At 36.0% G+C, this 18,693-nt stretch overlaps 1 protein-coding gene across 42 annotated transcripts in view; it reads right to left on the reverse strand.

The window, feature by feature from the left end:
* RIMS2 (regulating synaptic membrane exocytosis 2) overlaps positions 1–18,693 on the reverse strand; it is a 486,153-nt gene that overhangs the window by 407,434 nt on the left and 60,026 nt on the right. For 36 of the 42 annotated variants that reach the window (XM_030011022.2, XM_030011023.2, XM_030011017.2 and 33 more), the window contains exons 2-3: positions 13,871–13,903; positions 13,388–13,474 (exon numbers count right to left, since the gene is read on the reverse strand). The exons of the other annotated variants lie outside the window; for them this stretch is intronic. In XM_030011022.2, the coding sequence (XP_029866882.1) occupies positions 13,388–13,474; positions 13,871–13,903 (120 nt within the window). The remainder of the gene's footprint in view (positions 1–13,387; positions 13,475–13,870; positions 13,904–18,693) is intronic. 42 annotated transcript variants of the gene reach the window in all.

Below are 18,693 nucleotides of genomic sequence, written 5' to 3' on the forward strand. Positions count from 1 at the left end.
TGGCAGACTCTGGCAGAAGGAAAACTTTACTTTATAGTGTTGTTCTCCCTTTGCCCCTTCTCAATGAGGTATTTTCAACTGCCATGGTGTGTTGGTTTTGGCTGGGATAGAGTTAATTTTCTTCATAGTAGCTAGTATGGGGCTGTGTTTTGGATTTGTGCTGAAAACAGTGTTGATAACACAGGGATGTTTTCGTTACTGCTGAGCAGTGCTTACACAGAGCCAAGGCCTCTTCTGCTCCTCACCCCACCCCACCAGCAAGGAGGCTGGGGGGCACAAGGAGTTGGGAGGGGACACAGCCAGGACAGCTGACCCCAACTGACCAAAGGGATATTCCATGCCATAGGACGTCACGCTCAGCATATAAAGCTGGGGAAAGAAGAAGGAAGGGGGGATGTTTGGAGTGATGGCTTTTGTCTTCCCATGCATGATGGAGCCCTGCTTTCCTGGAGATGGCTGAACAACCTGCCTGCCCATGGGAAGTGGTGAATGAATTCCTTGTTTTGCTTTGCTTGCGCCCACGTCTTTTGCTTTACCTATTAAACTGCCTTTATCTCAAACCATGAGTTTTCTCACTTTTGCTCTTCCGATTCTCTCCCCCATCCCGCTGCGGGGGGGGGAGTGAGCAAGCTGCTGTGTGGTGCTTAGCTGCCAGCTGGAGTTGAACTACGATACATGGCCTTTCAACAAATCTACTATCCTAAATTAAAGACATTGTGGACTATAATTTGAAGAAAAAAATATCTATTATCATTCCTACTGCAGAACATGGTTAATTCCACCTAAAGAAAATAAATCCAGATGTCCAAAATCAATCACCTTTCTTATTTTGCTTAAGTCTTTTGTATCCAGGATTGACCAGACATTACTATTCAAAGAAGACACAATATCAGTACTGATAAATTTCCAATTCTTCTTTCTGCTAATGTAACTAAGCTGTTACAATAGCATCTTTGTTACAGTAGGTTTCCAGCATTGGAAGTAGGATCTTTCTTTAAATATGGACACCCAAAAAAGAAGCTGATTATATATACATCTCTCTTTCACTTTCCCTGGCCTCTAAAGGTACAGTCAAAAGAGAGGCAAAGGCCTTGGCTAGGACATAACAACCAATAGTTGAACAAATCACCAGAGGGGATAAAGTTGTGATCCTAGGATTATCATCACTCATTGATGTTACATGTTTAACGAAAGAAATAATATTTATTTAGTGTACATAGGTAATTAATATTGTAACAGTTAAGAAATATAGACACATAGAAATAGAATCACAAATTCAATAGTAAGTCTTTTAGAGAATAGTTTCCAACAGAACAGACAGCATAACATTTTCTTACAAGATTCAGTATGGATACTGTGAAGAGGAGAAGAGAATGCAGCATCATCACTACATTTATTACCTTACATTTATTACCTTAAATAAACATTTAATCTTGAAAAAGACAACATTCTGCTGTTTCAGAATTCACCTGTTAATCAGATTTTTGTCATACAAATGTTAGTGGTTTTCACCCTGTTGGTGAGCACTGCACTAGAAACCATAAAACATGTTTTGCTCTTAGGTACATAACTGGGAGATGGGGGTGTCCACAACTGTTCCAAAACTGTCTTCTGCCAGTCTATATCCTTGGATAAAGCACACCTGAGATGAGAAGTCTGACTGTGTTCCTGTTGACATAACCCAAGTTCTCTCTCTCCTGAATATCCCTGCACTGAACCAAGAATATCCCTTTCCTAAAACAAAACTATCCTTAGCAATTAGCTGTGGAAGCAGGGAATACACAAATGGATGTAAAGCTTCCTAAACGATGAGAAAAAGGTGACATGTAGACCAAATAACTGGAATTACTGACAAGCTTTTAAATTTTGGAATCATTAAATCAGGTTTGTGACAGATCAAAATTCCCAATAGGCCACAATAAAAACTGGATTTTTGTTTCTGTGAGACCACTTTTTTTGCTCCATGACAATCTTCACCGTCTGTTAATGTTATTCATAGATGAGACTTTGTACCCAGTAGTACTCATCCTCACCCCAGGCTTCTGATCGACTCACCCTGGCACCATCTGTCTTTGTTTGTTCTGAGTCCAAGATACTCCAGGAGCCACATCACTATGAATTTACTTCAACTTTCTCTCTATACAGAACATAATCAGAAAAACATCCTTCGGAAGAGATAAGTGAATTTCCTTCTTCTGTAAAATCATTACTTCTACTATGATCACAGAAAGCCACCTGTGAGCACACACATAAAAGCAAATGGGAATGATTATATTGAAAAATTAAAGAGATACATTCATCTGTAAAATAGAAGAACTCACTGAGGGTTTCATGATATAAATGTTTTGAAGACCATGCTCCTTTTGGAACATACCTGAAATGTTTTGGATATCCGTTCCATCATTCTCAGATCTCTAAAACCAGAACTAGAGTGAGGACTACCACCACATCACAAAAATCTGCACCTGGTGATAAAGGACAACTGTCTCATCTAGTAAGTCCTCCCTAGGTAAACATGGCAGAGCTCCACAGCCTGTAGTCAGCCTTTCTAAATCAGTCTAGTCCTTTCCTGCCTTAAAGAAGGGAGGATAAATAAACATTTCTTTCCTCTAGCCTTGCTGCCCCTCCACACCTCTTGAATTAAGACATGAATACTTAATTTTATTTTTATCTAGCGAATTGACCAAATACTCCAGCTATTCCTTATCAAAGGAATAAAACAAGACAACAGTGAAAAGAACACTTTACTAACCCTTACTCGCTCTGAAACATGTAATACAATCAACCACCACAAATACATCAAAATAAAAGCATATAACTGAGAGAATAAACTCTTCCAAAGACAAACACAACACTGATTCATAGCTATCAGTTAAACAGAAATGTTATTGAAAGGAGTTGTGAGTTTAAAAGCATGTAACCAACATTTGAACTTTCTTCCAAAACACTCTGCAGCTGGGAAGCCTAATTGTATTTCCAGTAAACCTAATTGTGTTTCCTGACTCCAGGGGACAGGAATTCCCGAGATACTGATGACTGACAGGTCTGGTTCTGCTTTCAACCTGCAAGTAAGCAAAAATACCCACTGCTATATGAAACTTAGCATGAAAAACAACCACTCTTTCCACTGGTATCATTAGCAGCTCGAAGTGCTCCATACTTCATAGTACCATTCAGCACTACCCACAACTGGGTCATCTGTAGAAGTCATTTGCACAGGTACAAACTACTCTTAGTACATGCATTCAATAGCAAACATTAAGGTGTAGGGCTTAAACCACACAGGTAGCCTTTGTGAAGTGCGAAACATCTTTCACTACCAAAGAAACTCGATTGAGATAAAAGGTATCCACCAGCACTTCTAGAGTTACTGTCATTAACTGTTTTAGAACCTACTTCCTGGTTCTGAAATTGGTTATTGGTTCATGAACCTGATTTTTTCTTTTTTAAGAACTTGATCCAACTTTTTGGGGGTAGTTATGTAGTAACAATGTTATAATTGATTCAACCATGATCACTAAATCTCTCCTAAATATTTATTCAACATTGTTCATTATGCTCTTTTCATGTCTTAGTATCTCTAACCATGGTGCAAAATAAAAATATTTAGAATCTTTTATATCTCAAATTACCATTCATTAAAACTACCCTTTGAAAGCCTCTTTTACTACACTAATCACTACTGATTTAAGAAGTCTGATGCATTAGATACAGATAATTAAAAGTCTTCAGTAAATCACTCTGTTTCAGGAAATGTTGTTTTGACTTCTAAATAACCTTTTATACATCTCTGACTTCAAATTCTTGGTCAACTTTCTTCCCAATTCATCCAATAATTAAAAGATGTCACCTAGTTATTTTCAGAAACTTTCCCATCACTCGGTAACATGTACAGCAAAAGAAATGAAGGTATCCTTTGTTCATGCTCTATTACTCTCAGTTTATATGGAAAAAAACCAGGGATTACTCTGGGAGAAAGCTACTGCTCTGCAAAAACCAAACAAGTTACCATCTCTACATTAGTCCTACCCTTACTCCTGTGTGATACTCAATATCCTGGGGTATTATTCCACTTCAGTAAAAGCCATTCTGAGTTTTTCCAGGTGAATTGTTAAGAGGATGAAAGGGGTCAAAAGAAGGTGAGAAGGAGGAATAAATTGAGGAGAGATACTGAAGGACTGTTTTAACCTACAGCCTCATGCAAAAGGTCTAGAGAACCATCCCAGGAGAAAGTAGCTCTTAGCCTGTAATACCAGGTGAGCCTACTTACAAGAGTTGAACACAACAGTGAGTTCAAGTCAGCAGTTTTCATGTGAAAACAGAAGCTGTAATGCCAAAACAAGCCCAAGTTATCTGTGCCATAAAAATATTTCCCAAGTGATGAAGACAGACACCCATATCTCTGCTGTCTTCTGTGAGTGCTTCCTGACCATACTCTTTACATTTACAGTACTACTAAGGTAGCAGCATGACTCACAGAAGCATCTTTTTAGGGAAGAGATAGATAGATAGACAGATATCAGTTCCACTGAAGTCACTAACTCGTTCCAACATCCTTTGATTTTGTGATTTTGACCACTAAGCTTATTATTTTCTCTTGGAAACCTCAACCAAAAAGAAGAACATTAACTAGTAAGAATCTATTTTGACACATTTTTAAAGTAGATGATAATGCAAACAACAGTATAATATGCTGAGCTGTTCTTCCAATCCACTAGTATTAACTGAAATTTAAAATGTTTAGAATCACAGAAAATACTGACAAGAATAACTAATATCCATGGGGAAGAAAACTGTAATAGAGTGGACAAGCCCACAGACCCAAAAGAAAATACATTGGGAGATAGAACTTGGCAGAGAGAGATGGACACAGAAATCTTTGAACGAGAAAAAGGGAAATCTTGAGTTTGAAAAAGATGGTCTCTGAAAATATTTTTTTGTGTTATTAAAAGGAATTGTCTCAACTAACCAAAGTCCAGAAATACTGCAGTTAGTGATGACAATTGCATGCTACAGATCTCAATTCTCCACACACTGTAGGGGTCCTATTTGCATGTTTACTCTACAGTACATAAATCTGTGCACACTGACTATTTCTGTCAGAGGTCAGTATATAAGGAAACAATAAAAAACTGTTTCAGCTTTCAGAGTCACAAATAAAACAAACACACAACTTCATACTCTGTTGCTGACTTCACATCCTTCTTAAATGGCTATGTTTTTCATTTACAAGGATGTTTCAGACATTTTTTTCATACACTCAAAAAAATAAAAAGCTTTGTTAGCTATGTTCTATGTTACAAGAAAAGAACCACCATTTCCTTATAGGAACTTGGGATGTTTGTTACCTCATTAATTACCATATCTTGGTCCAATTTAAGTTGTTATTGAAAGTACTATCACGATTACTATCTGGTCTTCAAATTGTAGCAGGCTCAAAAGTTGTTAACAAATGTAGTAAGCCTTCCAATTCTCTCCCCCATCCCACTGAGGGCGGAGTTAGCAAGTGACTGTGTGGTGCTTAGTTGCCAGCTAGGTTTAAACCATGACACCAAATTACATCATTACGCCTTCAGACCATACACCAAGCACAGTCTGACTGTACCATATGGTTTTCTCCTTTAGGTTTCAGACTAGGGTTCTGTCTATGCAGGAGCGCTGTAGAACTGCTGAGCTTCCAATCTTCCCTTCAGCTCAAGCATTCCCATATGATCAAGTTTTTGTGCTGGACCTATATTCCCATTGGGAATATTGAATCAGTAAGAAAAATTTACTAGAGGGCAAAGAATAATTTAAAGCATGCTATGAAAAGTGACTTAGATAATATGAACCCCATGGAAATTCAGAATTCAGTATTCGTTATGTTCACAGTGAGAATCATGAACCTGGCTACTATTCATCAGTGTGATACCACTTCCCGTATTCTTTATTTTCTACCCAAGTATCAGAAGACAAATGTTCCCTGCTTGAAGAGAAAGCCAAAAGTAGCAAAAAGCTGACAATACTTTGTATCAACCTGCAAAAAACCTGTAAGAACCAGAAGGTATTCTCTTTTCCTTTTCTTTTGCTTAGTCTCTACCAAGTCATTTCCATGAATTTGACTAAGAGATTATTTTAACAAAATAGAAGCTCTATAAGAAAGCTAAGGATATGTTGCTTATGACAATATTTCATTGGCTAAAAAAACCCAGTTATTAAAAACTTACTTCTGCAACTTGGATTTCCCTCAAAACTGGTATTAATAAAAAAGATATACACCATGAATGGTTAAAAATTGAGACACAATCCATGAAAACTACTCTGCACATAGCAGCACATAGAGGTGCACTGAACAGCCACTTTTCTAAATAAAAGTCTAGATGTCTCTACAATGTAAATCTGTATTTTCAACAATTAATAATTACCTACATTTCCATATATGCTCTACCCTGAAAGTGAGTCTACCCTTTGTAAAAAATGAAGCTTTTTTTAATATTTCCAGCAAGGTTTAGTCAGATTGCCTCAGCAAAAACAGTCACTCCCTTTGCCAGCTTAGACCCTGACAGATACAAAAAAGGAAATAAAGGAGCAGGTATCTGTAATGGACTTAAAATTGCACGGGGAAGTAGAAGCATGTTAGAGGAGAGAAGCAAAAATTTGAGTAATGGATATTCACACTATTCAGACATAGGAGCTTGAGAGAAGTTGCTCACTTAGCACCAGAGATGGGATAGGAACTATACTGAATAGCCACATGTTGCTACACATGTAAGTGATCATTTGCAGTCTAAAATGATCGTGAACATTAGGGAAAGCAAGGTTCCAATTTTATTTGGCAAGTCAAAAACATCTTGTGCCATTTTTTGGAAAAATTCCTGATAAAAATAGGGAACTAGCAATATTGCAAGGAAAATAAGGTTCACATCACTTTTAGCACAAAATACAGTTTGCACCGTCATTTTAAGGAGAAAGACTTTAAATTATTCAGAATAATGCATAGCCAATAGTGATATGCATAGCAGCAGCTGTTATATGAGCCTCTCTAGAAGTTTTGACCTTCCTAAGACAAGATTTGATAAACATCATACAAATTGAACTTGTTGTATTATCTTTATCATCAGTTCTTCACAGAATGAAATGCACAATTCTTCTTTGGAAAAAAAAAAAAAATTAAAATATCCATTATGGTTATGGTCAATGCCAAAATGAGTGGATAGCCTCTTATGTTCTGCAAGAACCCCTTTTGCCACTGTCATGAAGGTAGGTTCCATTGGAGACTGAGGGCAGTGATTCAGCTGCGTGCTTAACATGCTTCCCACTTATTATAGTAACAGTATCATTTCTGTCTTGTTTAAGTTAAGCTTAAGCCAGCATTTTCTAAATCTATTTGCTTATCTCATTCAGACAACCTGTCATCCCTCTAGGGGTACTGTCCATTTCTTTTGGAAAGCAGTTCAAAGCAGGATGTTCTCAGCATATTAGTAGCACCACAGCCTGTGACATCCACAAACTCTGAAAAATTTCAAAAATTATAACAGAGAGAAAATACTCTCAAAGCTTTTAGGAGCTGCTTTAACTACATTACAACATACTGCAGTCTGTATTGTCTAGATAGCAACTGGTTTATTTATGCCTATATGTATATACATACGGAAACATTCTGTTCTTCAGTCATACCCTTTTTTTTTTTTTTACTTCTTATTCTGTTGCATAACACAAAATAGCTAGAGATTTTAGTATACAAAATAGTTCAAATATAGCTCCATTTCAGCCATACCATATAAATGAGTGGAATTATTTTCCTTTATTACTACTTTATCCAATTTCTTATTTGAGTAAAGTATATATGCTTGGATTATCTCAGTTTGGGGGGCTTTTTTCACCTTTCCTTTGCCCATAATGCTAACTGCTGGCCAGCTAAGTATTTTTGCTTGTGTTCTTCTCTTTCTAAATTGCAAGTCTGTTTTTTAACCCCAGATCCTCAAGAAATTCCTCATTATACAATATTACCTGATTTTTGTTTAAAGATTACTTTTTTCTTTCACAAACATTTTCTTAAACAATAGGTTCCTCACATTGTCCCTGAATATTTTTTTAATTCCTTATTAATAAGATTTCTTAATGTATCAAAAATGTGAAATCTATTCTCTTTGACCTAACATTCTGTAGGTTCGTCTGCAGAATCAGAAATCTGTGTGTATTTTAGGATTAAAATAGATCAGTTGGATTCCAAGTTAAATATACAAATATATTTCTTATGATCACTATATTTACCTGTCCCAACATGTTTATCTTTGCCTTCTGATAAAACTGAATTCTACCATATTCATGACTACTATCCTGGCCTCACTAACATTGTGAACAATCCAAACAAAATAAGTCTTTCTTGTATTAAATATTACGATGAAAAAAAATCTGAAACAAGTCCAGGGCATCTTTACAAGGCAAGCAACCATAATCTTATGCTGCAAATGGTAAATTTAATAGTCTTATAACAGTAAGAGTCAGGATAAGTCACCAGAATCACACAACAGAAGTTGTTTATGTACATCATATTTATTAAGGAGACAAAACCAGTTTTATAGTTAAGAAGGTATTTTGTGGATTTATATTTTACTTCGAAATAGCTACAATCTCCCTGTTGTTTTTTTTTATACTGCAAATTATAATTTTATTTTTAGCTCATTTACTGTCTTTCCATCTTACTGCCTAAGCAAATAAACACAGTAGAGTGCTAGACTTCTCATGACTCCAATTTCACAACTGTATTGGTTGTAGAGACATATTTTTCTCTTTCAGAAAAATATTCTTTCAAGTGGAGTGTGTTGATTTCAACATGTTCTGTTAAACACCATACTGAACAGGAACTACACAGACTGCAAATAAACCTGCTGACTATACATAATGTAAATTTCATTAAATAATTGTTTATGTGAGCTTGCTATCACACTTGGGGTAGATAATCTGAGGAAATTCAAAGCTACCTAGTCATTGGTGCACATATTGTTTACACAGCAAATTTAGAATACAAAAATAATGATCCATTGATTTATGTTAAATATTTCATAAATGCCAATCTATTTTAACTAGAATTCATTAGAAATTCTAATAAATGGACCAATCTGTTTCAAAGATTGCTTTAATTTAGAGACTAAAATATCCAGTAATATTTCCTTACTGGACATGTCTAATTTTATGAATAAAATAACTTATCTAACCTAAGAAAGTATACTTGTCAAATACTGAGTTTGGGGACTAGTAAGACTGCATTTGCATCATAAACCAAAAACATGTTGTATGTATTGCATCTTACAATTTATTCTGCCCTTTTGCACAACTTTATGCAACAGTGCCTTAAAGGAGATGTGAAATAATGACACTGTCTTCTCTATAAATACAGTACCTGTTCTTTACAGTATACACATTCATATACTGAAAACTTTTCCATTACGTCTAGAGTGATTTTATACCAACAGGACAGGGCATGTTAACAAAACTATGTGTGTGATCACAGAGAATGACTATATATTGTGAAAATTCAGTATTACTTGACATTTCAAATAGCAAAGGAATTAAAATGTAAAAATCAAGCACTCTTGATGGATAATTTCTTTCATTTACAGTTGTTTATAGAACTCAATTTAAAAAAAAAAATCTATCTCTTCAAGACTATGGGAAAGGGCATTTCGCTGAAAATTTTACTGGTTTGCTGGAGTGCTCTACCAACAGAAAAATTAATTTAGTTTACTGAAAAATATGCAGAAAAAGGTTTTACTAAGTATCATTTTACAGTAATTTCCAATCTTCATTTTGCATAATGTCAACATAACTTCCAGAAAAACATATAAATATCTATTTATTAAAAAGCCATTTTTAGCAGAAAAATTCCCATGTTATGCTAAGCAATGTACATTTTTTAAACTCTCCTACAATTAGTCCAGTGAATGTACAAAAAGGCAATTAGATATTTTAATCTATTTATTTTGAAATATTTTAGGTACAAAAGGCGTTATGCTTAATGGCTTTTGATGCTGACTGTATTTTGTCTAGTGTTTATTAATAATGTCCTCATAATTATCAAAGCAAGAAGAAAGGTTCAGTTCCTGCAGCCAAAGTCAATGATAGTCCTCTTACAGTTTGTAGCAAGCAACCAAACCAACAGAGACTCACTTCCAGCCTGAAAATAAACAAAATTGTTCATGGGAAAAAACCATCATCTTTTCAATATTTGGATATCTTTAAGCAGCAAATATTAGAAACTTTCTTTCCTAAGCCACTGTATAAAATCACGGAGTACCGTGAGTGACACTGGTCAACCTTAACTCAAAAAGATCTAATAGAATTCTTAAAAGAAGACAGGGCAACAGGGATGATCAAAAGCACAGAGTGCCTTTCATAGAACGAGAAACTCTGACTCTTCAGCTTAAAAGGATGACTGTATGAAATATAATAGACTGCATGGAATATAATAAACATGTAAAGGTTATGCATAGTATAGACAAAGTATATAATGGATTACATAACACAGGACTAGGACTCCCCAATGAAATTAATAGGCAGCAGGTTTAAAGCAAACAAAGGCTAACAACTCTTCTATAGAGCAGATAATTAAATTGTAAAATTCATTTTCCCCAAGTTCTGAAGCCGAATATATAAATAGGTTTAATATGGGACTGAAAATACTTATGGCAGATAAGATTCCTAATGGCCATGAAATAAATATAGCAATATGCATGCAGCCTTTTCCTCAGGAAGCCACTAAAATACCTGAAGTCAAGTGGTTGTATCAGAATTAGTCTATGCATGCCCTCCTCCTTATGTGCATTCTTAAATATCCATTGCTGGGCACTGCCAATACGCAATAGTAGACTAGACGAATCTTTAGTGCCTCCTAGCACGGGAATTCCTGATTGGAGCTTAATACCATCACATAATGTTCCAAGAATCATACAAAACAAAAATATAAACTCCAAGTCAAATCCTTAGGCACAAAGATCACCACCAAATCCTAATGAGGAACAATCTGAATATACCTTTTACAAAATAAATGCCATATGAATCTGAAGAAATAAAAATTGACAGGCTAATCGCTGAGCATCAAAAGCAGTTTCTTCAGAGGGCAGCTAAGGACTTCCATTCTGTAAAGATGACAATATGGAAATATCTTGAACACTGCAGATAAAACTCATGATGAAGTACCCAGGAGCTGGAGATAAAAGTAACTCTCAATAATCTTTCACTGATCATAGCGATTGGGAGAGACGCCTGATGACTGGAGGAAAGCAAATGTCACTCCCACCTTGAAGAAGGGCAAGAAGGAGGACCTAGGGAACCGCAGGCTGGTCAGACTCACCTCAATCCCTGGGAAGGTGTTGGTACAACTAAACCTGGGAACCATTTCCAGGCACATGAAGGACAAAAAGGTGATCAGGAGTAGTCAGCATGCATTCACCAAGGGGAAGTCATGCTTGACAAACCTGATGACCTTCTACAATGAAACGACTGGATGAGGGGAGAGCAGTGAGTATTGTCTACCTTGTCTCCAGTAAGGCTTTCCACAGTGTCTCCCATAAGATCCTCACAAAGAAGCTGATGAAGTACAGGCTGGACGAGCAGATAATGTCTACACATTCCAGTATGATATTTATCTCTTTCACAATACCGGCTCTTGCTCAACTTACATACTATTATGGGCCTCTGATTGTCTGACAAAGAACATCTACCTACACCTTTTTTCTCTATCCTATGTCAACCACATAAACTATCCCTACATACATAACTACACCACCTTGCATTGATCCTTTTGAAAGGCATCATAACCATAGCTTGGATTTTTCAGGATAATTTTGGAATATAATCCTGCTATGAGATGTTACACTTCTCCCAGCCTTGTGCAACCTGTAAATTCAGTGAGTATACAACTTAATTCATTTCTTATTTAATAAAAACACTGAACAAAGCCAGTTCCCAAAGAGATCACTGTTCAAAAAAATCCCACCATAATAAGAGTAACCATTTATAAATATTTTTTGGCAACTATAACTCAACTGTTTACACTGCATAAATAGTATATAGTTTCTTCAAAGCCATACGCTTCATATCTACAACACTGGTAAGCAGAACAAACTTTGCTGCATTAAGGAAACTGGGAATACAAAGGAGGTACTGATGTGTTGTGAATAAAATTTATTATTGCCAGTATCTAACAATAACCAATAAAGAAAAACTTCCCTATTAATATTATATGCATTATTATAAGAACTTAAGTGAGGATGTCAGAAAAGGAGCTCAGAATAATACATTGCTTTACAGAATATCAATTTTATGGCCTATTTCTCCATTTAATTTTGTGAAAATGTCTCACTGTGTGTATTCTCAAAAAATAATTCACAGCTTTCATGGCCTGCAAGTATGAAATTCCACTTAAATATACACATTTAAAAATAAACTAAAACTGATTCTACCTGGAAAATAATTAAAAATAAGTTATATGCATGGTTTAAACCAGTTATGCATGGGTTCAAAATCAAACATTTCTTTTATCATGTGAACTTACAAGGCATTCCCCTTTAGAAGAAAGAAAAGACAGCAACTTAACTGTTTAAAGCTTAAATAATATCAAAAGTCAATTTTAAGTATTTCAAAATTTGAAATAATAAATATTTTTTAGTTTCTCTCTATGAAAAGAATATTTTCAGCCCCATGCTTTAAGTTCTACTCTAAGACTGAATGTCCTAGCTTTGCCAGTTTCTGTTAAATCTTAAAATTTTCAAATTGCAAGAAAAGTAAATTTTTTCATATGGCTCTTATACTGGCTTAGCACTGTAAAAGGTCCATGGATGAAATACTGGCCCCATCAAAGTCAAAATTCCCTCAGCTTTGACAGACCCAAGATTTCACCTTATATCTGCTAAAGTTTTGAAACTTCACAGATATTTCAGAAGCATGAAAAAAATGAAATGACATTTTCCTGGTCCTTAAAAAGCTCTTCATACATATTATGTAGATTTGTATAGCATTCTATGCATGACCAATATCACAAATAACATGCATGTGCATAGACATGCTATATATAATTCTACATGTCTTATCATTCCAGCTCCTCATGCACAGAAAACACACCACTTCACTGGGAGTTTCATGTATGGAACATTTGCAGAAAAAGGCAAAGGGAGCAGTAGTAACTCCTTAGATTGTATTCTAATGTAATCACTTAAGTTACTGATAGCAGAGTACAATCTGATTTTCAGTTTTCCCTTTGCAAATGAGGGGTCAGAAAGCAAACCGTGTCTGCCTGTGAAATACCCTCAGCAGGATGTTCTAAATGGACAATTATTTTAAACATACTCTCCAGTATGTTTTAACGCTGTACAGACATTACTTAGTCTAGAGAGAGCAGCTTACTTACGTCTGGGACTCCTTTTCATTTTGCTGTTTTTGCTGTGGTTGAAGAACGTTATTTACCAGCTCAGTGATCCCACTAAAGGGAAACCACCTGTTTAAATAAGCAAATAATGTGACTGAATAACCAATAAAACCACACTAGTTTAAATGTTTCTTATCCAGTGTTAATAGAAATATACAGGCGGAAAAGCTAGAGCCAATGGGAATGTTAGCTGCAATACTAAGTCAGCCACTAAGGATGTAAGGGAAATAAAGTTTTACAGTTCACCAGTTCACAAGCAGGCAGCAAGAACCTACATCCAGCTAACATGTGGATGAAGTAAGAAGCTGCAGGCAGCTCTCTTACAAGCCAGTCAGGAAGCAGATGACAAACTAACTGCAGCCTATCAGGTATTAGTGAAAGCTAATACCATCAACGGTGCAGAAAGCAGAACATGGCAAAGGTAGAAAAGTCAAGCCTATTGCATTTTTAAGATATTTTACTTACTGTGTCAGCTGTGGTTTTTGCTCTTCTTTGACCCTAAAAAGATAAGTTTGCACAACTGAGTGCAACATGTTGCAAAACAACTACCCTGAAGTTCTATAATCTGTATCAAATGGGCAGGAGAAAGTTCTTACTTTGAGTTAAAAGGTTTTCCTTTAATATTTATTGTATATTTATATTAAGTTGTATTCTGTGCATACTTCCACTTAGGATTAAAAATGGGGAATGCCAAGTATCTAAAACTTTTAGTTACAAAAAGAAATCTATAATGTAATGTTCTATAACTGGCTTCCAATTCTTTGGACAGAATATCATGTTAGAACATTTCCAGCAATACATTCAGCTATAAATGCAAAGGAAGATGCTTTGATTATGTTAACTATAATCTATTTTTTAAAATCTTTATTTACAACCAAATTGCCTATCATAATTCAAGGTAAATTTATAACATGTAATATGCCATTTAAAATGCAATACCCTAAACTAATAGATTAAAGGAATATCTGCACTATATTTATTAAACTACAATGATGTCAGGACCTGCAGATAATGTAACTCTAAAAAATAAGGAAAGAAAGCTAAGGAATTTTACTCTTGAGTAAAATTTACTAGAACTTGCTAAAAGAAATAACTAGATAGTACATACAGTAGTCTGTATAGTACTGATTAATATTTGTCCATTGTCTTTAGGAAAATATTCTATCATCTGAAATACATGCTTTAACTTGAGTGAGCAAGCCAATGTTCTATGCAACTCCTCTCCACCAAACCCAAGAATGGAGACATAGACTCACAGGAATATTTACATCCTCTAATTGCAGATATTGGTCTTAAATATCAAGTTAGGATCTAGCTTCCCTATATGTTCAAATAAACCAAAAAGGTTCCTGAACAGATATTCTGAATGTCTCTATGGAGAATCCTCTCTTACCTAACCAAACAGGGAGTGTAGGCTCCCAATTTAAGTGGATGCTTAATGTGGGACAGAAAATTAAGGCCACCAAAACAGCTCCACATCTCTGCCACCATATGATAGATATCACAGTGAATACCTCTATAAACAGGGTTCAGTGACCACGAGAGCCTAAATGCATGGACATTAAGACACACTAAAAACTTTCCAAAACTGACTACAGAAAGAGAAAACTGAACATGCAGCACACAGTAAAAAGTCTTCTAGCATGGTTTTGCCTCTTCAGCACTTTAGAAATTTATATACAAAGAAATGTTCCAGTACAAAAAAAAAAAAAAAAAAAAAAAAAAAAAAAAAAAAAAAAAAAAAAAAAATCCCCAAGCAGATATACTCCAAAGGTAAGAAATACGAAAATAAAAATTTCTCATGCAGTTGCAATTCCACTCTACCATGCATCTTAATCATAATATTATCTTTAACCAAGAGATTCCATACTAGTTTTTTGATACAGGAAATTCAAAGGGGGAGAAGGGGGAAGGGCAGGGAATCAAAGCATTTCCATACTTTTTTCACTAGGCAGCTTAGTACATTTAAATTCAGATCCCCCGACATTAAGAGCCTAAAAGCTCTATATGGTCAGCTGTGAGAAGGAAACACTCTCAGACAATCATTCAGAGCTCCTAAGTCACATGCCTAGAGCTAGACAAGTGTAAATATCACCTCCCTGGCAATTGAAAACTGAATATGCAGCTAATCTTTATATTCCTCTCCGTACATGACTTCCAAACATATTTACTGGACACTTTTAAGTTATTACTTCATTGTGAATTTTTCTGTTGAACTAAACAAAGGAAATCTGAGTGCTTCACATAATCTGATTACAATCAACATCCTTCCTTTGGATAGTGACCATGGTCAATTTTTTTCACATGTGGAACTGAGATCAAAATAGAGTAAGATTAAAATTGCAATACTGCACATTAATTCTGAGTGTGCCATTTGAAATCTTTGGTATCTTTTTTTCAAGAGGATCTAGCATCTTTACATAATAGTATATGTTTGGTGACTTCAATTGCAGCTGCAAAACCTTGGTATTTTTTAAAATCTTACAATCAGATTTTTAGTTTAGCACCATTAAATAAAAAACATTGCCCATTAGCAGACAGTTTGAAAACCTGCATTCAAAATTACTTTCTCAGCTTTTTATAGGAATACTGTGTTCTAAGTCAGGATATAACTTGACCCTACAATCCAAAATATATCTCCTATGAAATAATCTTTTCTCCTCCTATAATTCTGTGTCTCATCCACTATACACTTTCCAACACTGCAGTTACGTGAGGACAACAGCTTCCATTATTATATAACTGTGACGCATTCCTTGAGCACTCTCCATATATCTTTCAGTCCCTAGTAAGCAACAATCTTCCTTGACTTTATAACAACCATGCTACAATTTGAAAAGAAATTATGAAAAAATCTACTGACAGATGTTTTTAACACAGCTGTGGTTTAAATAGCCTTTTCTAGACAGAAAAGGTCTGAAGAGACTCCAGATTCTTAAACTGTATCTACATACAAACATACACTTGTATTTGCTTTGGTTACAAGAACTGCTTTGTGTTTTACTAGATTGTGTACTCCTATATATATGCATTGCTTTCTCCCCTCCTTTCAAAAATCAGCAACCAGTAATTACTTAAAAGAAGTGGACTGACAGGTCAAAAAAACCCAAAACCTCCATTTACTCAACAGACCAACTGAAAAATCCCAAGCAGTATGACTGCCTGTCTTCATTTTACCTTCCCACATCTTTTCAACCTTATCCTCTCAAAACTCTGCCAAGGACAATGCCACTTCTAGTTATTCACTAGAAAAAATTTCCGATCAATACCTATTTAGTAAAAACACCAACAGGCTGCAGATAATGTGTCTGATCAACAGTGACTGGGACAATGTATTCTAACAATGCAGAATATTAAATACTTTACCACCTGTTTTCAATTTTGATTACTTCTGTCATTATAGGAATTTACTCAACACTTTGCACAAGCACCAAATAATTCTAAAATGTTAGAAAAGTCTGAAGCTTTTATCAGATTTTTTGCACAGATCGTAACTCCATATACTGCTGCACTTGAAAACAAGCCAGGATTTTTCTGCTTGTCAACTGTGCTGGTTTTGGCTGGGATAGAGTTAATTTTCTTCACAGTAGCTACTATAGGACTGTGTTTTGGATTTGTGCTGAAAACAGTGTTGATAACACAGGGAGGTTTACGTTATTGCTGAGCAGTGCTCACACAGAGCCAAGGCCTCTTCTGCTCCTCACCCCACCCCACCAGCAAGGAGGCTGGGGGGGCAACAAGGAGTTGGGAGGGGACACAGCCAGGACAGCTGACCCCAACTGACCAAAGGGATATTCCATGCCATAGGACGTCACGCTCAGCATATAAAGCTGGGGGAAGAAGAAGGAAGGGGGGATGTTTGGAGTGATGGCATTTGTCTTCCCAAGTAACTGTTACGCATGATGGAGTCCTGCTTTCCTGGAGATGGCTGAACACCTGCCTGCCGATGGGAAGCGGTAAGTGAATTCCTTGTTTTGCTTTGCTTGTGTGCGCGGCTTTTGCTTTACCTGTTAAACTGTCTTTATCTCAGCCCACAAGTACTCTTCTGATTCTCTCCTCCATCCCACTGGGGGGAGTGAGCGAGTGGCTATGTGGTGCTTAGCTGCTAGCTGGGGTTAAACCACAACATCAACAATAAAGAATTTTTGCAGCTTGCACTTTGTCATCGGGAACCTCTGCCCTTTGAAACATTCACAGCACCATTCCTCTTGTGTTCCTCTGCAAGCCTACACAGTGCAAGTGCAAGACCCCTTTGATCTCTTCCAAGAGCTAGCATCATTAGTTTAGATCTCAAGTCTCAGTGAACACTTTTTGATGTTAGATCCTCTCCATGCACTAAAAATTTGCTCAAAGATTATGGCTAGTCCCACTGGCACAGAGAATGAATAGGAGAACGGAACAGAAAGAAGAGGGAAAAGAACAAGAAAAACGGAAGCAGGAGAAAAGGGAGTGAAAACATTAACATAAAAATTATTCCTAGCCTTTTAAACTCCTAATTCTTTTCTATTCTTCAATCTACTGTCATCAGTAAAAGCTCCTCTCTAAAATCTACTATGTCAAAACCATAAGGGATTCTTCCCAAAACTTGCATTGGTCACAGGTAAACCAAAAAGCACTCCATTATCAGACCTCTTCTCTACTTTTACATACTTGGATGCATGCCACAAAAACATGTGGGCAGAATTCAGGGGCCTAAATCCATGAAAATGATCCTTAAAACACACTCTACACCTCCTAGATATCTGAAATGAAACGGGTATCTAGTTCTTCTCCAGCGAAGTTTAGGGAAATCCAGATTTCAGAATCAGCCATCCTTGGCAAGGATAAACATTTTAGTATCTATCTCAAACTCAACAGTGCTGTCAAGATTCACAACCTTGCCATCCACGGACCTACAAGCACAAGAAGATCCAATCTGCAGGAATAGTCTGGGTGTACCTAATGTCTCCTAGAAACACTGAGTTGAGCATAAAGCATATAACACTATATGTCACTTTCATTTAAAAATGTTACAGGCCAGTAGTTACAGTCCTTTGCTCAGTAGCTTTCTACACTCTTCTTATCTCCCAACCACCTCAGTGAGGTGATTAGAAGAGGATAGACTAGGACAGAAGTTTTTTCTAGCCCTTTTGTTGAAGCTGAGAGAATTGGAAATACAAATCAATCTTTTGTTTGGGATTCTGATTTCCCTCATCCACAAACAAAAACATCTAAATATTTAATTGTTATTACAATTAGTGTTGTAATTGATGTTGCTGGTATCAATTTAATGAAGTTGTTGATTCTTC

The sequence above is a fragment of the Aquila chrysaetos genome, chromosome 4 (assembly GCF_900496995.4).
Source record: "Aquila chrysaetos chrysaetos chromosome 4, bAquChr1.4, whole genome shotgun sequence".
NCBI lineage: Eukaryota > Metazoa > Chordata > Aves > Accipitriformes > Accipitridae > Aquila > Aquila chrysaetos.